This window comes from Aspergillus piperis (assembly GCF_003184755.1).
Source record: "Aspergillus piperis CBS 112811 unplaced genomic scaffold BO85scaffold_14, whole genome shotgun sequence".
NCBI lineage: Eukaryota > Fungi > Ascomycota > Eurotiomycetes > Eurotiales > Aspergillaceae > Aspergillus > Aspergillus piperis.
In genome coordinates, this window is record NW_020291604.1 from 196,293 (window position 1) to 220,481 (window position 24,189).

At 46.6% G+C, this 24,189-nt stretch overlaps 8 protein-coding genes across 8 annotated transcripts; 3 read left to right on the forward strand and 5 right to left on the reverse strand.

Annotated features, from left to right (window-relative positions):
* Nucleotides 1–2,366: 2,366 nt before the first annotated feature.
* Nucleotides 2,367–3,551, forward strand: BO85DRAFT_460864 (terpene synthase family protein; the record flags this gene model as incomplete). Its single annotated transcript, XM_025661742.1, has 4 exons — nucleotides 2,367–2,679; nucleotides 2,735–2,763; nucleotides 2,813–3,060; nucleotides 3,128–3,551. The coding sequence occupies 4 exons, from the start codon at nucleotides 2,367–2,369 to the stop codon at nucleotides 3,549–3,551; spliced, it is 1,014 nt and encodes a 337-aa protein (XP_025513680.1).
* A 1,845-nt stretch (nucleotides 3,552–5,396) lies between these two features.
* Nucleotides 5,397–6,157, forward strand: BO85DRAFT_451014 (uncharacterized protein). The gene is made up of 2 exons (XM_025660499.1): nucleotides 5,397–5,574; nucleotides 5,653–6,157. Exons 1-2 carry the CDS (start codon nucleotides 5,402–5,404, stop codon nucleotides 5,762–5,764), a joined length of 285 nt encoding a protein of 94 aa, XP_025513681.1. The 5' UTR covers nucleotides 5,397–5,401; the 3' UTR covers nucleotides 5,765–6,157.
* A 388-nt stretch (nucleotides 6,158–6,545) lies between these two features.
* Nucleotides 6,546–7,508, reverse strand: BO85DRAFT_470103 (uncharacterized protein; the record flags this gene model as incomplete). The annotated part of the gene is made up of 1 exon (XM_025662370.1): nucleotides 6,546–7,508. One exon carries the CDS (start codon nucleotides 7,506–7,508, stop codon nucleotides 6,546–6,548), a length of 963 nt encoding a protein of 320 aa, XP_025513682.1.
* A 4,863-nt stretch (nucleotides 7,509–12,371) lies between these two features.
* On the forward strand, nucleotides 12,372–12,717 carry BO85DRAFT_65722 (uncharacterized protein). The gene has a single exon (XM_025665570.1). The coding sequence runs from the start codon at nucleotides 12,445–12,447 to the stop codon at nucleotides 12,664–12,666; it is 222 nt and encodes a 73-aa protein (XP_025513683.1). The 5' UTR covers nucleotides 12,372–12,444; the 3' UTR covers nucleotides 12,667–12,717.
* Nucleotides 12,718–14,322, reverse strand: BO85DRAFT_65721 (glycoside hydrolase family 71 protein). Its single transcript, XM_025665569.1, has one exon. It carries the CDS (start codon nucleotides 14,165–14,167, stop codon nucleotides 12,770–12,772), a length of 1,398 nt encoding a protein of 465 aa, XP_025513684.1. The 5' UTR covers nucleotides 14,168–14,322; the 3' UTR covers nucleotides 12,718–12,769.
* Nucleotides 14,323–16,489: 2,167 nt separating this feature from the next.
* BO85DRAFT_470105 (Zn(II)2Cys6 transcription factor domain-containing protein) lies at nucleotides 16,490–18,600 on the reverse strand (the record flags this gene model as incomplete). Its single annotated transcript, XM_025662371.1, has 6 exons — nucleotides 16,490–17,253; nucleotides 17,284–17,552; nucleotides 17,602–17,751; nucleotides 17,800–18,312; nucleotides 18,367–18,420; nucleotides 18,476–18,600. 6 exons carry the CDS (start codon nucleotides 18,598–18,600, stop codon nucleotides 16,490–16,492), a joined length of 1,875 nt encoding a protein of 624 aa, XP_025513685.1.
* Nucleotides 18,601–19,419: 819 nt separating this feature from the next.
* Nucleotides 19,420–20,217, reverse strand: BO85DRAFT_460868 (DJ-1/PfpI family protein; the record flags this gene model as incomplete). Its single annotated transcript, XM_025661743.1, has 3 exons — nucleotides 19,420–19,842; nucleotides 19,899–20,091; nucleotides 20,150–20,217. The coding sequence occupies 3 exons, from the start codon at nucleotides 20,215–20,217 to the stop codon at nucleotides 19,420–19,422; spliced, it is 684 nt and encodes a 227-aa protein (XP_025513686.1).
* Nucleotides 20,218–20,558: 341 nt separating this feature from the next.
* On the reverse strand, nucleotides 20,559–21,984 carry BO85DRAFT_498048 (pectinesterase precursor; the record flags this gene model as incomplete). Its single annotated transcript, XM_025664015.1, has 5 exons — nucleotides 20,559–21,027; nucleotides 21,079–21,143; nucleotides 21,200–21,591; nucleotides 21,664–21,771; nucleotides 21,823–21,984. The coding sequence occupies 5 exons, from the start codon at nucleotides 21,982–21,984 to the stop codon at nucleotides 20,630–20,632; spliced, it is 1,125 nt and encodes a 374-aa protein (XP_025513687.1). The 3' UTR covers nucleotides 20,559–20,629.
* Nucleotides 21,985–24,189: the final 2,205 nt, after the last annotated feature.

The window sequence follows — 24,189 nt, forward strand, 5'->3', positions numbered from 1 at the left end:
GCTACGAACAGCAGCCAATCAGCAGACATGAACAGTAGCGCTAAAGGAGGATATTTTGAATATCCTGCTTACCGATAAATTGTCTCTAGGCTCTTGAAAGCCAAACTTCGGATCTTCTGCCACTCTAGCACGTTCAACTAATGTGGCTAAAGTACGGCTGAACGGACGGGAAGCCCTCTTCTCCACACCCTGTGGTCGTATGTGCTTTATGCTTATAGTGACGGGTTCATATCGCATGCGTACATGTTGCACCATCTAATCAATGTCCAAAAATTATAGAAGAGGGGCGATAGGAGGTCAGGAAGTATTCACGGCTCTGCACCATATCTAGTGACTGCTAAAGCAGAGATACCGAAATTCATGATGTGGTATAGTTTGTGTGATATTCTGGTGTATCAGATCCAGAATGTGCACCGGAAATTTCAATGTGATGATGCAGGTTGGTTGACTGAGTTTTTACACGGCGTCTTCCTGAAAGGAAGGGCCCCACATACTAACAAACCTCTTTCCTTAGAGCTGAATCTCGCAGTATGTGCGCTCAGGGATCACGACCATGTCGCACCAACCAATCAGCACTGAGGTCACCACACCACAATAGAGAAAAGGCGTAACCGAACCTCAGTGTAGTCCATGAGTCGTATTAACCTCTCTTTAGCCCCACTCATTCCATGGAACTGAGTCATGGACGGATACAAGGTTTGACAGGAATTCGTATGATCAATCATTGGCATTCAACCATGCGGTTGCAAGTCTGTGCTCGAGTATCGTAATTATATATTACACAAGCAATGACCTCATATCGGTGAGTCCGACGATCAGCTGTATCAATGATACATTTCAAACTCATCTTCGCAGATCTATAAGGTGATAGGACGATGTGTTATGCCAGATTGAATGTTCATGACAGGGACATATGCGCGAAGAAAATCGCAGCCGAAAATGATCTTGTCTTGCTTCAACATAGCCCCAGCCTACAAATTTAAGATCTTTTTTAGAAGCTGACAGGTTGACAGAATGATTGGCTTTGCCACGGACGGATAATATCTGATACACTTTAGTGCCACTGCTGTTGAAGGGTGCTGTGATAGAAGAGACAGGTTGATATAATAATGGACCACAGACTCCTCAAGGGCATGGCAGGATGCAGGAAGATAGTCTATCATTATATTTAACCTACTCATTTGTTAGTATTAGTAGAGTTCGCATGATGAGTATTGGGTGTCGTTGGGACTCAACTGGCACCTTTCCTGTTTGTCATACCTGGTAAGAGAAGATCGGATTTCCGTTGCTGGAGACGGGATCCCCGTCTTTACTCTTCATAAGTACGAAACCTTCGTTATTCATTGAATCGTTTGAATTATTAGTTGTTCTCCCTGAGGTCGAGCAGTGAAATTTCGTAAGAGGCGTCTGTGCGCTGGTTTAAGAAACCATCATCTTTGAGTGGCTTACATAGGGATGATAAAGTTCAACTCACATTCCTATAAACACGACGCTTACCTGTGACCGGTTCTGCAGGTCCGTGTTTTCCGTGGTATGATATGGAGCCCTGTATCAGAGAAATATGTCCACCGCGTGCGGGAGAGAAAAAAATAGGAAGGCTTAAGCAAACAAGTATATAACATCTGTAGCTAACAATTAATACATGCCATTGGTCGACAGCTCAACAAAGATGTGAATTCGCCTGTCATGAGTCGATACACCCTCATTTCACAGCGCGTCAGTACAAGACAGCAAAGTTCGTTGCCCACACGTTCTACATGATAAGCATGTACGTAGACCTTTACACCCGACGGCACGGGTGTACTCAACGCCGGATATTAATAGAACAATCGAGGCGATTGAGACGAATAAAAAGTACCGTGGCTCCAAATCTAGTTACCTGCATCGGGGATCTACCTATCCAGTACCATATCTGCCGGTGCAGATACCATTCCTAGTAGTACAGGGATCTGAGTCTCGTGTTCGTGTCTCCCAAGAAGGAGAGATAGGATATATGACTTCGGATTTGAATGAAAGATCAGCTCAGGATGACTCTCATGTGTCCATGAGCCCCGTAAGTCTACCGAATGCATAGCAAACAGCAAATAAGAATGAGAGTACACATATCTGGTTACCGGATATCGGCTGAATAGTTTAGCTGAACCGTGCAGTTACTGTACTGGGCCATCTGCATGGATAGACTAGCAATAATGATAGAATACTTCGCTATGTATGGCATAGTCAAGATTTGGTATACATTGGATTTCACATTACATCATCTTTTGGAGGCTTTGGCTATATATGTCCCGTGGATTCCTCAACCAGTTCTGACTCAACATGGAAACCAACCCTTAGCCGGCTCAATTTTTTATTACTCTATATAGGTGATGGCAGTCGTTACTGAACAGCGGCAACAGGAATGTTGCTATTCTGTGCAAGTACCCGAAGAAGAAGTCGAAAAGCACAGATGCTTCACAGCCCTTCCGATCAGACGACACAAGAGATTCCGTGAGGTCGACGCGGTTCTCCATGACCTTATTCGGCAGTGGCATGACATTATTGGAGATGGTGCCTCTGACAACTTCAACTACACCGGTGACCCTGTATCGGGATCATGGATTTCTCTGATATTACCAGAATCAAACGATGAAACTTTCCCACACTCGGCGTGGCTTACTGAGTTTTTCTTCCTTTTCGATGGTGAGTATGGTGAACGCAACACATCATAATTTAGCAGGTGACTAATATTCTGAAGACAAGTTGGAATCAATGTCCCACCAAGAGGTATAAACCGCGCATCCCGTGATAAAAACAAACTTAACATAGCAAGCAGGTCAAGGAAAATGTCGAAGCTGTGCACAAAATATTCAGTAGCGATGATCCAGAAAGCAGCGAATCAGAAACAGCCTTTGGGAAGCTGCTAGTTCCATTTGTACGGGAGTACTTGAGATACGACTACAAGCGCGGCATTCCGGTGCTCCGCGGTTGGAAAACCTGGTTGGAACTAGATCACACTAACGAAAACGATTTCAATACACTTGATGATTACATGACTTATCGCCTTGTGGATATTGGGATGTGGTAGGTCTCGTCGATACCATGACAGATATACATGTGGCTCTCGAAATGTAACTGATCAAGGTCAAAGGGCATACCCGGCCATGGCCGTCTATCACATGCAACTTGACATCAAACCAGAGCAGATGGACTCCCTCAAACAGGTCTTCTTCCTAATGGAGAAGGCCATTATCTTCACCAATGACTATTGGAGCTGGCCAAAAGAAGCTGCCAATTTCAGGAGAGGGAGTAAAAGAGTCATGAACGCAGTCCTGGTGGTTATGAGAGAGCTACAGATAGACTATTGCGAAGATGCTCGCAAGATAGTCAAGGAGAAGGCAATTGGGTATGAGAAGGAGCTTCTACACTTGCGGAACCAGCTGTTCTCGCCGGAGTACCAGCCTCCTCTCACCAGTGACATGCGCAGTCATGTGGATGCACATTTGTGGATGGTTTCTGGGAACAACCTGTGGAGCTCCACATGCCCTCGGTACCATTCGCAGAAGGTTCATTGAAAGTTTGCATTGGCATGAAGCTACTCCTGGGCACGAAACACAGGCAGACATAGTATGTATTACAAATGGATGGAGAACCTAAAGTGACGTTGTTACTTCCATCTGGCCAGTGAAATATTCCGGTAAGCTCATCATTATCAATAAAGTCTTGTCTCTGGGCTAGGTTAAGTGGATATTACTTCATTACAGCTGGCCTCACTGTTCCGAAATAATAAGGAGGAAATATTCTTGGATTTGAAGCCTTGTCTAAACCCTCAAAATCGAATCCAATGATATGTTCAACGCTTTTCAAAGCACGAAGGCTTAGATGACCGTCCGCAGAAATGTTGGCCTTTTCTTACATTGTAAAAGCCGTTAAGGATAGTTCGGGCCCTAGATGTTGTTGTGGACATTGTGGAATATCTTTGGCTGGGTTGTAATCCATGGGAAAATGCTGAAGTATAATGCTAGCACAAACCGAACGCTGTCAGAGACGTGTTATTGTCTAAGATGGGTTTGATACAGCCTCCTTGTTCAGGACCCCTTTGATTGCTCGCAGCAGCGCATCCACATCGGCATTGGGGTATGAAAAATAGCTGGGCTTAGCAGGTTGAGGTATATTCGAGGGCCGGCTTAGGTGAAAATCGACGGTTTAATTTCAGCGTCTGATATGTTAGAATTTTGTACTTCATTGTATGGTTAGTCAGTAGTGTCTTGAGTTGGAGGGCTTTTGAGTGTGAGGGTGGTGTTAGGTAAGAAGAGAGAATCTCCAGTTGGAGATTCTCTCTTCTTAAAGCAAATTTCTCTCGTCACCGTAGCCAATGATGATACGCATGGACGGAAAGTTCACTCGCCGCTACAGCGCCTTGTTAGTGACGCCATCAAAATACCTGCTGTTGCTGTATGATAACAGCGACTATGTCATCATCATCCTCAATACTCAGTGGAAGAACTCGAGTGCAAAGACTATGGCAGTAGCATCATGCAGACAAAGTCAAGCCTTGGTTACTGCTCACGAAATGATACACTGTGGTCATGCTTACCGTAGTCACTGAAGGCAGCACTTGAGTATGAATAACCAGATGTAAGATCTACAATATCAATCACTTGGGGCGGGTAGGGAGCCTTAATATGCAATACGGTTATCATGGCTTGGTGAATTTTCTGTGGTAGGGGTTACATTATTGTAAAACGATAGCCTGCTTGACTGATGCTCTGTGATATACTATTCCAAGACTTACAATAGTTAGACAGCATAAAATCCACTTAAGCCACAGATATAACTTGTGCCCCCTGATACCTATCAAACGTGTACTGCACCATCAGCTTGGGGAACTCAAATATATCCAAGTATTTCATTAGCCAGGTTCAATCACAGCCTACCATTTATTCCACCCCCTACCTCATTCAGCGACAGTATCATCAAAGAATTACACTGATAGTCAAATGAAAGGCATACTGTAAATAATGGATGCCCTAACCGATAAACCAAGGACGATATCTCGCGTCAGTTCAGCGAGCCGACGGAGAGAGATTGGTCCTAACAATAGGCATCGAGTCCCACTGTAGACAAATGTCTGACTATTAGTACCTCTTCTGCTAGTCCACTATAGCGATTATGCGGTATTCCCTGTTTTGTTGCTCGAGATCTAAAAATAGCTATAGCGCGTCAGCAACGAGTAGCCGCTGGAACCAATCTCCGTCAACGTGCATCATCATTAGCCGTACAAGCAAGAGTAAGTCTTCGTCCCTGCCCAATCCCCATTGCTGGTTCATCCTTTCCACCTTCTACTCTGACCTTCTCGAATCCGACTTCAACTAATCACGCCATGGAATCCGAAAGGCCAAAGCACCAGACCATGAGATCAAGAATGCCGGAATCTCAGAACATGAACGCAAGCCGTCGATTATTCACTGAACTGGCTTTCTGCTATCCTTCATTTTTGGTCCCCCATCTGAGTGACGGAAGTCGGGAGTGCCTCACATGCATCTTTATGGGCATGTTATTGATACTTATGTTTATTTGGGGCCTGACAAAAATATTGTATGTACCTCACTCCCATAACAAACTGGGCTTGTTGAGAGGTATGGACGGCTAACATAATTGGGCATGTCAAATCAGTGCTCCCCTCATTAATGAACCCAACTGCGTTTTTTACAATCAGAATGATGGTGGTCAACTTCTAAAAGCTCTATATGAGCGTCGAGGCCATTTCAAGATTATATTCGGATAAGTCTCGATTAGTCCGGATCCTGGGACCAACAACATCCAAGCCCAAGGGATGAGGAAACTCATTCTGCCGCAGTCTTTTGCTTTATGTTATCCCGTGATAACTAGAAATGTTGAAGTGATATATCTATATCTTTGGGCATAAGGTCAGGGTCGTCAGATATTCAGCCTTTTCTGGTTGTTCAGATGTTTCTCTTTTCTTTTCTTTCTTTTTCTTCTTTTGCTTCTACTGTCGATGTGATACCATTCTCACGACCTCCCACGGACGCACGGTGTTCCGGCGCTCCTGAGATTTTCTTTATTTTGGTCCGATCCTCTACGCACCGATGGATGTATCAAAGGTATCCCAGAATATCTTCATCTCATTATGTGATATCGATGAACCCGTCCTTGTCGTCCCTTTCTCCTTTTCTCAATGTAAACATAGCTAGATAAAATGGTAATACATGGTATTGACCGAAATCCTTTACTTCATGGGGAAGGCTAATACAAACCTTGTCATTTCTTTAGAGCGGGTGAATCTACCATTTAGTGTTCTACACTCGAAGACTACCCCAGTCACTAGACAAACTCTATGTCCATCAACGGATCAAAAGCTAATGCACGTCCTATGTGTACTTCTCAACCTTTGCGGGATCAGCAACGATAATTCAAGCGACATTGTCCGATAGCAAGACACTTTGGCTATATGACAAAAACATTTCGTATCAAAATCTCACGGATTCAAAACACGACAACATCACAGGAACCCCACAATTCCATTTTCCGTATTGGGACAAAGCATGTCAACCCTCATATCCTTTAGTTAAGATCTGCAGCTGATTACGATCTTCATCATAGCCCATGAAAAAAATGCCCGAATTGCCAAATTTGTCGTAGATGGTAAATTTACCCTCCCACCAATGATGCTCTTTCCATGGATTTGCCCCTTCGAACCGCATACGGGTACAGCACATGGCGTTGGGTCTTTGATTTATCGTAATTTCAGTTGTCATAAGTCCCTTTCCCACAGTAAGCGTCTCCTTGGAGCCCATCGGCCAATAATAGAAGATGTTGCAAGGCTCGTGCACCGAAAAAAAGCCGGTAGAATATTTCAGGTATGGATCAGTGCCACCATCATAACCATACAGTTCAACCTTTCGAAAATCGTGTATTGTGCTGGTGAGATAGTAATTGTCTTGATCCCAGTACCAGTGATAGTTCGGAGAATAAAAATTGCCATCGGCGGTATCCTCTCGTTCAAGATTCAAGTCATCTCTTGTATATTTCACTGGGTCTATACTCCGGACAGTGACTTTGGAATCAAAGCCTGCACTCGCTGTATGTACAACAGTACCATCAGGCTGTTTAATGCTGGCTCCAATCCGTTTGTTTTCCATCTTTGTCGTTGTCACCCAGTAGCGCTTTCTTTGAGGGTCCCCATCCGCAAGGGATAAGTCCGTTTGGGGCTCTTTTCTCGAGGTTGGCAATGCGTGGTCGAATTCGTTTTCGGTGGCTGAGTAACTCCATGACCCCGATAATTCCGTGGCTGGAGTCTCATCGTCGTGGTCAATCAATTTGATTTTCTCGAGGTCTGAATCCTTCAGCTCATAGGTTGCAGCCGATTCAGGATCAATGGCTTTAATAGTAACAATAACAGGGACCTGCATGTGGCCATTGGCATAAAGAGTATCCGTGACAGCATCTGCTGTGGTAGTCTGGACCTGAAGGAAAGAAACTTCCCAGGACGCATCGGAAGTTGAGGACATGGTGTAGAGATGACTTAAAAATGATGAAATAGATGGTACTGGTGAGAACGGGCTCTGATGATGCGAAGATGGATAAGTGTTCTTTGAGAAGGCTTTTATAGTTTCAGGAATCATACGACTTGAAGGATGCGTATCGTCTCGGTTGTCAGCTCGAGTCAACATTTGCTTTGCTGCGCTCAGCTCCGAATAGTATATGTCTTTCGGGATTTGGCCCAGTCGATATAACTGGACCTTCATGTTTTAGCTCCGTCGCAAGTGGAGCCCGCCAAGCCGAAACCATTAAAGACTATCTTCACTTCCCCTCAGCAAGCTCAGCTGCGCCCGGAACACACATGCATGTCGATGCCCTGAACCTTTGCCACACCTATTCCCCATGCCTCATTGGTGAGCGCGCCCGAGCAATGTCGACGGCAAAAAGGAGATTCTTTGCCACGGTCAAGGTCTCAGTTTCATTACTCATCTCCGATACACGGGCAATGTTCATTTATTACCATCATACTGTATAGTGATTCCGTTCGCACAGATAATTGTCTATTATCCATATAGCGTATAGTATCCGTCTAAATTTTTGATGTTATTATGTAGGCTGCTAACCGCTCAGCCACCAAGTTTTACACAGGTTCAGCTAGCAGGGTTAACAGCGGCACCTACTACATACCTAGCTTAATACAGCCTGTGACCCAAACACCAATATAGTACGGTAGACACGATCAAATCAGCGGATCAACCTTCCAACCACCTCATTATGATCAACGGCCACAATTTAAAATATTCATATTTTGATCTAAAACCTTTGACATTACAAATGTATATATAGAAATGGGACTTTGAGTCACTTGCATATCCTGTTTGTACCGCTTGAATCGAGCCAAATCATCAACTCAGGCAAGGTTCGCTCCTGTCAATATGTGTATCCAACAGATCAAGTCTAGTTACACCGGGTTGTCATACTTTTATGGCATGTTATGTCTCATTCATGTTTTGGGAATACGTACTGTGATCCAATCTATTTTCCAGGGTATCGTGTACATATAAATGATGGGCATACTTTTCATAGATACGTCTCCTAGAGCTTTATGTGCTAGATAAATTGGTACAAAACAAGAACGGCATCATAAAGAACCAGCCACTGATGAGTTCTAGTCATCAAAGTGATTGCAACAGTCTCAGTAGGGTCGAATCTGAAATTCCATAAGAAGCCGAGACCGAAGATGCCCCATAGTTGATTTCGTCAGTACACCAATGGCGAGGGCCTCGCTAATTGTGTGGTCGATTTTGCGACCGCCTACCACAGGGAACGCATAGGGTGATTGCTAGCTTGATCTACTTGGAGCTGCGAAGCTACATTACTTGGGGTCTTTCTATTATTTAGCCATAATACAAGCTATATTAGATAGACAAATATTATTTTTAAGAAGAGGTATTCGACGATTCGGAGTCCTAGTCCATGTCTTTATCCAGAACATTACAATATCACTCCGTGACCTTCTACAGTAAATGTTGGCTGAATATAGGTAACACGACTTGCATTATAAACTGCTTTACCGACTAAATGGTCCAAGGCTGAGCAGTAGAGACCTAGATTCTGAATGAATCTATCGTTGGCAACGCCAGAGTCTAACAACGCAAGCTTTGCTGCTGCTCCAACCCGGCTCCGTTTGTCTGACTGGGGGGACTTCCCCAATCCCGCAACACCATCATGGAGACACATTCATGCCCGAATCAACGAAAAAATGATATTAAACTGACTTCATCGTGGACTTCGATTAGTACGGGGCTCTGATTTTGCTGTACATGCAGTTTCTACTTAATGTACCAGCGCACGAAGCACTTTGAACATATTCTGTGACAACCTGGATACTAATCAGAGTGATGTGACGAATACTATAGTAGAAACTACAAGTAAGCGTATGAACCGAGACAAAGGCCATATACCGCCCACCCCTCGGGACACACGGACGCTCAGGTGAGCTAATGTAACTCTCATATCAGCATTACTTTTAACTCATTAGCGCTTCACCCCGGTTTCCATTCCCTACTAGAGTAGGAAGATTTATGACCAACAGGGCATTGTTGCGCCACCCCAGACATCATGTGAGCTGGTGGGCGGCAGGGGGGAAGGCGTAGATCCATAATTCTTAGTGGTGGATTTGAATTTCGAAGAGAGGGTAGACTGGACTACATGGCCTGTCACTTTCGAAATCATACATTGTGGCTGGCTGTCCCTTTTTGGGCAAGGGTGGGTAGCAACCGAAGGTACCAGTGTGGCTGAGTAGAACTTTTGGTGCTCACACGGGTGGTGCACGTCTTACTTAAGTTCCTGGTACCGTCATCATTCGTGATTGTCGGTCACCGTTCGCCTATAAAATAAGACCGATTATCCTTACCCTGCAATTCTTTTACTGTTTTCCTAACAGACACTCCCAGCAGACCTGACCATGGAAGCGTGCAGTTCATCAATACCGAATTTGGTCTTCAGGTGCCTTTCAGCGGCAATGCCCTATTTGAAAGACGAGGACTGGCGTGTTTTTACATACGTCCTCTTCTTTGCAGCCCTGTTCGCGTCTTTTATACTATTCATATACAAACTGAAGTATGCTCCCATTCCTATTGCGACATGGGACTTATGGCTAATGGTATTGATTGTACTCATATAGTCACTAGGCGCAGTCTGAAATGCGTCATTTGCCAAACCAGCAATGTCGGTACACTTCTTAGAGTACTGTTACTCAGTATCATGGTCGTGCAATCCTATTTCATCTTGTGGACTTTCAACCACTCGTTAGCTTTCTTGGACTGACGGGGCGTTCACTGTTGCTACGAACTTCATACCTTCACACAGGATTTTGCAATAGTTTTATTGCTAACTTGATCTGCCCTTTCAATACTTTTGTCTTTCCAGTGTTTTCTTGAATAATTCATCTGTCCGGGAAGTCGAATATGCTTCATACTCTTTGAGCTCGTTGTTGGAGTTGTTTCTTTGTCAATGAATCATCACGCATCCTCAATAGATGGCACAACTGCCCCAATACTATCAGGCCAGTAGTGCCACGGGCCAGTTACGAAAGTACGAAGTTTGTCCATCTTTCCAACAGATGTTCTTAGATCTTATGGCAGCAAGTTGCAACCAGCAGCTAAGGATTGTCTACGATAACAGATAGATGCTCCTTGACAGTGAAATTAGTAGATGGGAGTGTAATATAATAACCAGTACAGACATGCTACCTGAAACATGGTCGACGGAACTACTTTTAGGCTTGGCATGATTTTGGACAAGGTCCCCCAAGCTACCGATCCAAATTGAGATCAGGCAATCCAACCACGCCTGAGGCCGGCAGCCTTCCTGATGGGGTCCCTACTTCCTCCGCAGTGGCTGTCTAAGCGCGCGCTCTATCCAAGGCTAGAGGACTATCCACCATGATACTTCATCCTCCGAATCCGGCATCCCACCCTACATCGTCCCAGCTCTTCTTTCATCAATAGAAAGAAGATCCCATGGGATGACCAGGAAGAAAGACATGCCCACGATAAGTGGATACTTCGACGGCTGATAAACTAACAATTTCGACCTAGTTGACAAGTGTTTTGGTCATACCTTGTCCAGACAGAGGACGAACACGTCAGGATAGACGACCCAAACACGCTCCACTGAAGTGGGCGAGGCAGCACACCCCAAGGAGAAAGAACAACAACATAGGAAGCAGGAAGTGGTAAATCGGAAAGAAGACAGAGGAGAAGATGTCGCTGGCAATTAGCTGTCCAGTTGCGACATGTTTTATTTCTCGATTCTATTTGAGTGGCGTGGTTAGCTGCGGTGGCAGCATGCGCTCTTGGGGGTAATTTTCCGAATTTGAGGAATTCGCCGGGGCTAAGCCATCCTCCCGCTTCAAAGATAGGGCACTTTAAGGCTAGGATCTTACATAGTAGGGGTCGATCAGGTGTGGGAATACTATTTACTGTATACTGACCCGCACAACGAGGTAATAGCGAGTTAACGGCTGGCACCTCCTAAAGCGAAAAAGTCTTTCAAAATAACGACTTGAGCATAGTTCGGACCGATCCAAGTAGGACAAACAGCTCACCAAGCACCCATAAAGAAGCCCTCCAGAGAAACGTATTGTCGTCAGTCATGAGCTTTTCTTTTCATTCTTATCCGAGATCCTCTACCCTAGGATACCCTAGACCCTGTCGAAGACGACTTGGACACGATATCCTTGTTGAAGGGCCCCTTCGATGCCTTGCATCAGTCCACTCATATCGCCACTGGTGTACGCAATGTAGATAGACGCGGGAGTTAGTGGACTAGGTAGACGAACGAAGTTAGTCTCAGACACCGTGTCGTCGCACGTTATGATAGGAACGGAATTAGTACATAATATAGCCACCGGCCAGAAGGGTACAAAATGCGAGAAGGCCCACTCCGAACAAGGCAGCGCAGAGCATAATTTTAATGGGGAGTTCCATTGTAGGCGCCAATGGGTAAGGATCGTAAGAGTATACCTTGGGGGGTTCCGATCTTGGTATTTCTTGCTGTATTGTTTTGGTGCGAAATAAATCGTACAAGGCTTTGGTGTTAGACAACAGAAGGCTTCAAGGAGATAGGGAGAAGTGAGTAGGGGGAAGTTGAAAGGTGGAAGCGAGGAGTAGAAAGGGGAAGGGAGAAGGGAGAATGTGCCAGGTTCCTGGAATCACCGGCAGCGCCACCGCAAGTGGTCATGATGGTGTCGATGGAAAAGCGGATCAGCAAAAAATTATGTCAATATTACTGTTCGATGTGAGTCATTGTTCTCAAAATGCTAGTCTTGTTATCATCGTTCCGTAAGCTGTGGGTGTATGCGATGTTCGTAACCGCGCTTTGCAATTGTGGACTTTTCTTATACCCTTTCGCGGCGCACATGAACACTGTCGGATACCATGGAACTGGCATGAGAAGCAGATGTCCAATATACTGAATCTGGCTGTACAGTCGCTAGCTAATACCACATACCTAACATACCTCTTAAAGGCGAGAGCAAAGTGCGCCCTATCATTGTGTGTGAGTGTGCGTATGCCTTTATCTATCTTCTTGATACTTTTAATCCTTGAGATAGGCGTCAAAGTGACGCTGTGTATCTTACACGTTATATATCTTGTGTTGCAATCCTTCAATATCTCATGAATCACCGCGTGTTTGATGTTCTCAGTACGATAAGCCTTAAAACCTTAAAAGAGATATACATTGTACCGAATTGAATGAAATCTAAACTCCCACTATGCCTGCATCAATGAAAGCGGTTATGTCCTCTCCCAACATGACGGTGTGCATGTCTACTCTTCACTGGAAGTGTAGCATCACGACGGGAATTCGTCTTCTTCGCAACGCTAGATCCAACCCAAGCATTCCAGTTGGACAAGTCACTCACACACGTTGCGTTGATCGACTGACCAGCCACACTGGCCAGCGTCTCCCCATCCCGGGTGATACTAACCACCACCTTCCCAGTCGCACTACCATACTCCACGGCACCGTGGTAGAGTCCTGCGCCGCTGTTTCGGCCGTGTTTGGCCCAAGTAGCGCCCAACGACGTGCCACCAACAGTGACAGTGACATTCGCATGCGAGTGAAGCATCGCTGAGTAGAAGATCTTGTTCTCGGCCACTTCAGCGGGCGGATATAGCGTCTGTCCCTCACTGGCTGTGTTACCGGTAGTACCTCCTGTGCCGCAGGACTCCGACGGGTTCGGTCGGTACCAGGTGACGATGCCTTCGTCGCCGAGAGTTGCGTTTCCTTTCACGTAAGTGTCGATCGCAAAAGGAAGAAGGTCTCTCCATCCATCATGGGGCATGTTTTCGATGTAGTTCAGCGGTGCACCACCAGTCGTCATGAGACTAATTGCATCTTCACGGATGGGACCGATGTAGTGGCTTTCGCCGTAGTCGTTCCAGGTAAGGATCTCCACCCACTCCGGCTGCAGATCCCAGATCTGCTCCCACCGATCGTGCCACAGGCTATCGCCGCGCCATAGCCAGTTCTTGCTGTATGAGGCGAGGTTGGTGTAGAACCACGGAGAGGCAGGCATCATGTAAGGGATGTCGAGATCGAGGTAACTGAGATCAGTAGCATTGCTCATGTTGTTCGGACCGGAAGGCCAAGCACCCCAGCTAAAAAGGCCGTCGACGATACCTCCACCGCCAGCCTCATAGGCGCCCTCTGCGCCGAGAGAAGACCAGTCCGGGACGAAGAAGCAGTCTACCTGAGATTTGATGGACTTCCAGTCCGTCGCGTAGGCGGTACCCTCAAAAGTAGAGACGAACGCCTTGCCGTTGTACTTGTAGTGGGCGGAGTTGGAGGCGTACTTGTTAAGGTAAGTGAGGATGTCAGATTCTGGCCAGGCACCGGTGCCTCCTTCGTAGTCGAAGGAAAAGAAAAGCTTGAAGTCGACTTTGTTGGCTGCTTCGAACGCGAGAGCAGCCTGCGTTGCGGTGGACGAGTCACCGTAACCCATGTTCAGGGCAAATGCGTCGATATGGGCCTCCTGGGCCAGTGTCATGTCATTTTCCCAGTCTGTAAGTGTGTAGTTCCATGCATTGCCGACGATGAAGTGGGCGAACACGGCGGCGCCCAGCGCCTGCTTAGCCCATAGGAGCCCGAAAAGGGCAATGAACAAGAATTTCATCATCGTGAGGGCGTCGAGCCTATCTGCACGAGTGGAATACAATTGAAGAATGGAGTATAAACTGTAGTAGTTCGATAAAGGAGTGACTGTGGGCGAAGAGCCCGGGTGGGTGGTGAAGGAAAGTGGGCGTGATGCTGGGACTGGTTTGGAGGCATTCGAGTCTTTATAAACGGCTGCCTTATGCGAGCCAATCAATACTCCGAACCTGGCGATGCAGGGTTGTAACCAATAGGAGCATTTTCTCTATCCCATCTGCAATATCGGGATAGACTAATGCAAGCCGTCAGGTCGGTTGTGGCATGTTACAGGCTGGTTGCCATAGGGCGGGGCGTTTGCTAGATCCATTTCTGAGTGTACATCCATCGCGTGGGTCGATGTGAGGGTAATCAGGAACATTTCTTGCAGTTATGAGTCATTGCGTCGCATGCGAGAAAGCCTCGTGGAAAATTAAAAGGCGTGAGTGTGTAATGGGCATTTTGGACCCCAACTTTGCTGCTTAAGATTGAAACCATGGCGAAGGGAGAATAGTTCATTTCTCGGCCAAAAAGTAGACAAAGGATCGGAAACAAAGAACAGAAGCTTAGCAGGACGAGGTGGTCAGTGCAATTTAATCGGAATGATCTCATTTACGGTTCGCCAATGAAAGCCGTTAGCTTAGATTCTGAATGGATCCGAAGGTGCAACGGCGCAAGGCTGTTCACACCAATGGGTAGCGGTTATGCTTAGCGCTGACTCGGTGTTGGTGGGGGCGCTGAGACACAAACACCAATGCTGATGCTGCGATAGCCCTGCACCCACGCGGTTACTTGCATCAATAAATCACCATCCGGGCACACACCAATAAAAACGAACCGCAGCCTGGGTGTATGGGGCCGAAAATTCTACGATGAAACGAAGTTATCCAGGGGCTGGTGCAAACTGAAACAAGTTCACCAAGTCTCAACTCACCAACAGCTGACCTGTCAGAAAAATGGCTCCACCACCACACTTACCAGTTCATGTCGCACAGCGCTTCTGACCGAGGGTTTCAAAAGGATGCAAGGTTTCTGTTAAAAGTCCGACATGAGCTCCTACTCACTTTCCTTCCAGAAGGCATCAGAGAGACAACTCCGTCAAATATGCGAGTTATGTCCACCAGGATCTACAGCTCAATATTAACACAACTTAATATAAGCCTGAATCCCAACACTTCGCCCGAAAAATCGATTTCTTGTCTCCATATCTCTCTCCGCTAGTCGCTGCTAATTGGTTTGCCACCTCCCTGCGAATCTCCTTCATTTACCCACAGGAACGTCTTCCTGGCAGCGTACTTGGGATCCAACATCGTCCTTGCTCGACGTCTACTCTAAACCTACCCTGCACTCTCTCACCGGGTCGGCCTTCTGCGTAGTGTCCAGGGGTACCCAGTTACACCAACCCATACGTCCCTCTCATTTGCAGCGGCTGACCTTGGATCTATCTAGTTAGATTTATCTTTCGACATTCATTTCCGCCTAATTACGAATCCCATTAGGAATTATGGCAAAAGTACGCAGAGAAACACGCAAGGAGCTGGGTTTGTCCGCCTCGTAGTCCTTTGGTGCATGTTGACGAGATACTTGATTGAACTGTAACCTACTCCACAGCAATAATACTAATGCAAGTCCTTATCTCGGGCCTTTGGATTCATAAAATCCAGAAATGTGAGTGTGATACGCCTAGTATCACCGACAGCGGTCGATAACATTCGTACATGGGCCCTGGACTCCCACACTTCCAGCGTTCTCAGATGCTAAGCATTCCTCGCGAGCTTTCCCATTTCTCTGGCTTGATCGATCGCATGTCTTCCTTCTGATTGCATTTCGGTCATAAACAGGTGGAGGCGACCAAGCAAACTCGCGGTCGCAAGAAGCGCTTGGTAAATCATCCACCCTTAGACTGGATACGATGACATGAGACTAAGAGGGCTTGTCAGCCATCATGCCTCCTTTGTGGATTTTTTTGTAAGAGTCCTGGTCTAATTACCGGGTAAACAATTCCTGGTAGGCAGATATGATCGGTCACAGTTGTCATACAAGCTGCAATTCTCTTTATTAGAGTTCTAGGACCAGCTCACGCAACCAGCTTTCAAGGAATGCGTCTGCGACTCAGACGATACTTACACCGTAAAGCCCTGGCAAAAATTCTTTAGGTGTGTGGTTATCTTATACGTTCGCTCAAAATTAATCATGGAAGAACAATGCCAGACTATGCGAGTTCGCAAACACAATCTACAGCACTTCCTACCGATAAACAGGGTCCATGATGTTTGAGGTAAATTCTTCGCCCATTAAAGATGTCTCTCATTCAATTTACTGACACGTTGACCCATTCTGAAAAGATGCTCGGCCAATCCCCACAATCAGCTATCAAACTATCTACTCCCGATGTGTACACATCCTCACCGTTCACCCCGCTCGCCAACCCTTCTAGGTACAGATCACTCTGTTTCATGGCCTCCCAGAATTCTGACTCTCGGATACTCCCGTTCACCATGGGGCAGCGGGTCGAAGGTGTGGACGAAGTAGCAGCCACATCCCGGCCAGTTTCCTCTCTCTCAAGAGCGTTTCCCCTACGGCTTGTTGGCGCTAGGGATGAAGAGTCCCCGCTGGTCGGAGCATATGTGGACAGTACGATATCCAACACCGACTTAAACATAAAAAATACATCAGGGGTCTCTCCAGCCTTTGCGACGGAAAGTCTCGACATTCTATGAGAAAGACTCTCGAGATAGATCAATATGCCTGATCGTGTCTTGATTTGGAAGTCGGTCCATATAAGGCTCATAGAAGCAAGAGATAGAAAACAGATGTCGGAGGCTGCGCTGATGGCAAGGATTAGTTGGCACCAATCTCGAACAGAGAAGAATATGTATTGATCCGGTGGGATACAAAGGAAGTACTCAAAAAATAACCGGATTTCAGTTGCGCAGGAGGTGCCTTGATCGACTAAGCCTTCGAAGTTGGGTATGGTGCTCGGTCTAGGATCGAGAATTCGGAAAGGTAGAAGAGCGATATGCACTCTGAGTGATGATAGTAGAAGACGTACAGGGGCAGTGTGTATGTTAGCGTCTTGCCTCTGTGGCTTGTTAATTTACTTACTGGTGCTGGGACCATGTACTCGTTCAAATATTTGTAGTTCTAGGCGGAGAGATTCCATTTTCTCTTCGACTCTCCGTTGTTTGGTGATTGGGCATTTCAGAGGGCCACATTCTATGTGGCAGCGCACTGTCTCCTCAAATAGGACGTGAAGTTTTGAGAGTTGAAACTGTTCGTCATACGGTTGGTTTAACCGCTGTTTGGCATCCACTGCTTCTTTGAGATACTTATATGCGACGTCATCACCACGCCGTCGGAAGCCAATGGATAACCTGTTCATCCAATTAGACACTTATCCCAGACTACCTGACACAGACTCACAGAGATGAAAGACTAAAACACCCAAGGCAGATGTCTCGAGCAGCTTGATCGTGCATGTTTTCCGTAAGCTTCAAGTCAGATATCATAGTCACAAGTATCTGCATGAACTGCGAGCCCTGGCGACTAAGCGGTCGGATATGTAACGGACGCCTGAGTAAATAGTCAATACCATTCACCAAACAGGACCATCTATCATACCACGCCATATAAACCAGTAGACCTTGAACATAATCCATGCTCTTTTCACCATAGAATATAACTCTTTCACTTAGCACACGGCGGAATCGTTCATCCAACCTCTTCTGCAGAAGCGGCTTCCGCGTCAAGGATACAGTCAGAATAGCCAGTAATAAGAAGGGTTGAGATGGTGCCATTAACGCCGCTGTGGTCCCCTCGGGCACTTCGATGAACGGGAAGTATGCTCTTTGCTGTCTGAACTGCAGTAGTAGCTGTTCGGCATCATTCATATTCAGGCTGATCTTGCTGGACCTAGAATTACAATCCACAGTATCACCGACGCTGGATTGGTTATCTATTAGGGTACGAGGATCTTCGCCTAGATTCCGGCCTTGCAATACACCGCGATGCAGTTGGCGCAGCTGCATTACCTCGTCTTCTTCTGCTTTCGGCTGGCTTCGAAATAGTCCTGAGACAACATCATCGCCATGGTGTGTAGAAGCCTTCACAACTCGATCATTGGATCGGTTTGCACTTGTGTCCGCGGTTAGCTAATGGCTTGAAGATAAGTTACAAGATATTACTCACGTTGATGAAGGGAAACTTCCGTTGACTGTACATGTGTATCCAAGCTTTGCGCATCTACACAATTCAACACGGTTTAGCACGAACACATTACTCAAGAATTAGTACATACCTTCGACAGGCGTCTATCCCGCCGCCTTTCTCGTTAGGTATACACCTGATTTTCCGCGTTCTACATGCATCACAAGCTTTGGAGCTCCGCGGACGTGGGCACATAAACTTATAATCGTCTGCCATTACTGTTACCCCCAAAATCAAGTCATGAATGGATTAGAGAACGCGATGATGATGACGGTCAGATAGGGCGAAGGAGTATATGAAAATGCGGAGGGAAAGCCGAGCCGAGCCGACGGGCGGATGGCAAGTGTAGCCGGACCTCCCGATTAGGATTAGCGCTGATACTATCTGCTTGCTATGGCAATCAGTATATCCCGCCATCAGACAGTACTCTGCTCTAATATAGTCTCTATACTTGAGTCTTTGAAACATACATCATCCGAAAGCACCACAAGTGACCTACAGCGAGTCAGCAATTAGCTTCTGTACTATTGTGTTCCTTTTCCAGTAATACATTTTGAAATGTTCGAAAGACATGCCAAGTAGGCTGGAAGAATATATAATATCATTAGTCACTACTCAAGCATCAGGGCAACGAATACGTAGTAGGCTGCTGGTGGAAGTTGCCGGGAGTTGTGGCCAGTTGCATAGTTAACAGTTTCCAGTGATCTATTTACAAAGAATCACATTACTATTTCTCATCCATATTGAGTGAGTATTCACTGTCACCTCACTGCCAATTCACTGTTACTTCACTCTCTTCTTATATATATCATATCTTTCTCTCTTCTCACCCTCTCACTCTTTCTCTTCTCTACATTACTCTCTCACTCTTTCTCTTTCTCCCTATCTCTCTTGTTTCTGTCTTTCCCCCCCTATTGAAACAAAATGGCCGAAGCGGCGATAGATTGGACCAGAGGTGAGCTGGAAGGCCTTTGCAGACGACGCAAGGAGACAGTACTAATCTCGAACAAATACTCTCCGTTGCCACCTCAGACCTCACTTCTCATCCTCATAATTCACATTCCTGCTCGGAAAATACCCTGTCCGAAGGACATGTTCCACCAGAGTCCCTTCCCCACCCCAAACCTCCCTCCCGAACGCAGCAATCATATCCAGGCCGTTCAACAACGTCCCCGTAGTCCACATCTTTCCATCCCTCACCCATCTCTTCTCCACCCAGTTCGTGCCCGGAGCTATCTCACGAAACAATGGCAGAAACGAAAGTGGACCTGTCGCCGTCTTGCCTTCCAAGATGCCCGTCGCTAGGAGGGCGTCCGACGCACCGCAAACAGACAAGAATGCGGAACATTCGGCATAGCACTTCCGGAGGAAATCTTTCTCTGTAGTGGTGGCTTGGTAGCCCATTTGACCGGCGCCGATGAGCACGATGTCGAGGGGTGGGCAGGTGGCGAAGGAGTCCTGTGGGAGTTAATGATGGGATTTCGGTGTGGAGCATGTATTGGGGGAGATAATACCGTGGGGATGACTTTGAGGTTTCCGCTCAGGGAGCCCGGGGTCGCGCCATCTTCTGTGACCCAGTGGGTGACGAAGTCTAGGGCTTGGGATCTGAGGTCGTCGGAGATGGCGAATGGTGGGAGGCTTTTGATGAAGGAGGTGCTGAAGTTGTGGAAGAAGCCAACGGGTGCAATGTCAAGGTGTTCAGTTACACTGTATCGTGAATAGTCAGATGGTTATTTGGGTAGGTTTTGCTGAGCGTGAGACTCACGTATTCAACAGGACAACGCCAACATGGACTGGGCGTCCGGGGTTGCGAAGGTCGAAGGGAGTAGACATGTCGGAGTCGTTTGTCGCTCTAGAACTCGGTCGGTAAAGCTGTTATGATGACTTTGTTGCTCTGGCCTTGTTGCTCTGGAATAGTCACACTGTCAGAGGTCTTACATGGGCTTTATAGACAAGCTGATGCTATCTGTATACCTCGTTTCTGAGCATATGATTTGTCGGATGAACTTGGCATGCGGGACGGCTCGAACTGCCATCCACCGTTCCGTCCTCGGTTCCCCATACCCTCCGGAGAGTGGTAATCCTTAACCTGGAATTCGGACTATGACGAACACATAACTTATGGTTTTTCACGTCTTCTTGTGAAATGTATGATGAGAACAATTGTCTTTTCTCTGTTGATTAGTTGTTATGTCAATATAATATTAGTACAAATGAAAGTATATACAGGAGTCTGGGAGCACGATCATATTGCTTCATCCACTCCCTCCGATATCTTGATTGTTGTCTGAATATTGACCTGATAAAGTGCCTGCCATGACCCAGCACCCAAGGTCATAGTATCCTGATTCCTATCCGAATGACTCAGACGAGATGTGACGGTGGTTACTAGACGACTGTTCGACTTTCCTGGAGCAAACTCCCCACCCCAATTGCTTGGGTTATGTAACCTTTCAGCATCCGTGGATAGGTTCGACAGAGGATGCTCCTCTTCGCCTTGCTTTTTGCCACGCGTGTTACCACCATAGTATGATCGAGTTTCGAAGACCCAGAGGAATAACGGGCGAAGGGTGGCGAGGCTCCCTGCGGTAATGCCGATTCCGATCTCGATGATGGACCAAAAGTCGATTTGGTAGGTTGCGTCTGCAGGGTTTAGGGATGTGGTGACGGGAGGGAAGGTCTGGGAAAGCTCACATAGAAGGTTGGTGTCATGGTAAGTATGCAGATATGGGATTCGGATGATCACGGCGACACTCTCTCTAGAACAGGCTCAGCATCTTTCCTTTCCAAGTTGTCAAAGATATAGTGCACGTACAGGGCTCCTAGGCTGAGGACTCCAGCTAATGCAATCTTTGTCCGGCGGTCCATTTGCAGGTGCCAGATCAGAACGGCAGGCATGATTCCGAGAGTCACATCGGACAGCACAATCAGGAAACTATAGAGATACCCAACATCCAACAGTATCTGCCGACGTATGCATGTTCCTTCATGTTTTCCATTCACATGCGACCAGAAATAAGAGACTGGTTGGCAGCCGGCGAGGAACACTAACCAGATCATTATTCCAGCGATTATTACAACGCCAGTCACCGTCCACAAAACAATGCGGTGAGCTTTGTGCACAGCTAGTCTGAGTAGGGCAATAGCGATTGATATTTTTGTGATAGCGGCAGACCAACTATAGAGCATTTGACATAACCACCACCACTGATAATGGTTAGGTATATCGAAATGGTTATGGGTAGACGCGCGTGTTGGTAGAAAAGAAAAGAGACCTACCAGAAGTGCCTGCTCCATTGTATTATAATCAGTAAAGTCCTCGTTCTTATGGCCAACCCCTCGCTTCGATGCGACCATCCAACATGCATCCAGCGCTATGAACAAAGCCTAATTGAACATCAGCTGCTGTCGTGTTTGCGAGACGATCAGAAATCCCACCAATGCGATAACCATGAGAGCGTCATCCCACCCAAAAGCTCGAACTGTATAAATACGAACAAAAGTGCGCAACGCGACCGCCATAATACTAACGCTCATCATTACCGCCGCACAGATAAAGATGGCCAGACTATGGCCGACAAGAGGCATCGAGGAGCCCATGTTGGTAGGGAGTGACTTGGTGATTGAAACCCATTGATCGCATGCCGGCTGCTGTGCAAAAATCTGGCAGGTGAGCTCCAGCGCGCTTTTATTTACATTGTCATCCGTGCGGCCCCTCAACTGAACCAATTAATGTGAAGTCTCCTAAGTGGGCAGACTAGTAGTGCTTGCGCAAACAAAAAGTCGAACATGATCGTCAACGGAAAAAAAGTTGATCGACCTACAAGGAGCAGAAAGACCCATATTTTTGGAAGAATGACAGGGGGTGAGCCAAGCGGAGCAGATCCCAGCAGCGGGACCCATCCATGTTGCGGATCGATCTGACTCTGACAGGCTCATGCATCTATCCAACTGCAGTCGAATAGCTATGCACTTGTACCTTGAAGCTGATTCATGAGTCGCATGTATTACTTGTCCCACAGCCTCGGGATTTCTCGTTCATCTCCCAATTACTGTGGATAAAAAGGCAACAAGGGTGAAGCTTTAATTGCCAAAGCCATCCGCTCCCCTTTGAAACGCTCGGCTGAAGTAATGTGTGAGACATGAATCCTTCAGTGGGTGTTTACCAGCCGCCAGCTGAAGCGATCAACGGAAGCTAAGCTACACCGCTCAGGGTTTAAGCATCTAGAGCTTCGAGTTATCCACTGAACACCGAATCGTGGTCACCTTTGGCTTGCAAAGAAAGAATCCAATTGGCGAACCTGGCCAGCTCATGAGCGTGGCACAAATTGGCTCCTTGAGTGAAACCTAGCAGATTTAAGCTAGTCCAGCTTACAACGTGGATAGAATGAGGGATAAGTGGACAGGATCAGGCGGGTCTCCCTCTTCCCAGAGCCCCGGCGCAAACGGTTGTTTCAAGTTGATAACCCAAACTCAAAATTCTCCGGAATCAACTTTGCCGTTATTTACCCGGCAGTTAATCTATATCTTATATTAAACCATTCGTGGACATGAAATAGACTGGTCGAGGGGAATCATCTCTCGGTCTTTGCTCAATTACAGTGGTGCTTGGCTACAGGTGGCTATTGGAGGGCGATGACGTCTGTTTAAGGAAATATCGATCTTCTTCAGCGGAAGTCACTGTCTTGCATGGGGTAGATCCACTTGGCTGGTACTTCAGTGATGTCGTTAAGCTTAAAGCTGCTATGATTACCGGGCAATAAACCTGGGTCATGAACTTGCAGCAATCCACACTTTCTCCCACAGGAAGACAACGTTCTCCCCAGATGCACGGCACATATTGCCCCATATCATGGTGCAGACTCTCACTCGGCCCGGAAAGGCGTCTCCCGAATTTGGAGGCCCGGGTGTGACGGAATGGGACAGCTCAAGCTGAAAGCCTCTGATTGCGCAGACAGATTAGAGTAACAGGAGCCGAGGCTGGGGATTCAAAGCGTGCATAATCGGATACATCTTCATTCCATATTTTGAGCATACAAGTTGGTACTCACGATATCATTGTTTCCCAACTTAATCGCCTAGCTGCCTTCCTAATGGGGAAATTTATGTAGCGGAATCAACCTTAATCACCTGCGATTGTCGACAGGTCATATTTTCATCCAAATTCAATCGCAAATTTGGGTCAACTCAGGACTTGGCGTGTTGTCGAAGAGTAACCTCTCACGTGTCGGTTACCTGCCCAAGACAATGTGTGAGATCGTCAATCTCCTCTAGCCAGGAAGCAATTCGGCCATCGACTTGGCATATGCATGTCTGATAGCTGTGATATCGCTAGTTGTGTAAGCGGAAGTAGGAAACGGAATTTAGGTGTTAACACGAGACCCGTCTTGCCCCTTTTTCATCTGTCTGACCGCTTGCCCATCCAATTATTCTGCCACTAGACGTTGTTCTCCGCCAACAGTCCCCCAATGTGTATTGATTTTCATCGGAGTTACTATATATATACAAGGCGTAAATTTATATCTACTATGTAACTTACATATATTTTGAGAACCCACTGAGAAATTGCCATAAGGACTTATGATTTTTAAACCTTGAAGATCTAATAAATGAGCAGTGCCTGTTCGAGGTTTCTATAACGGGCGGGTACTTAAGTGAGGGATGGGGTAAAAGTTCTTCGGTAGCGGTTATATATAAGTGCCTATAGCTACTTATGAACGTATGCTTTTCACTATGCTCTGCAATATCGTGGACATATATTTCTACTAGATCTGGCAAACGTGGTTATTGGTGGCTTGTACTTCC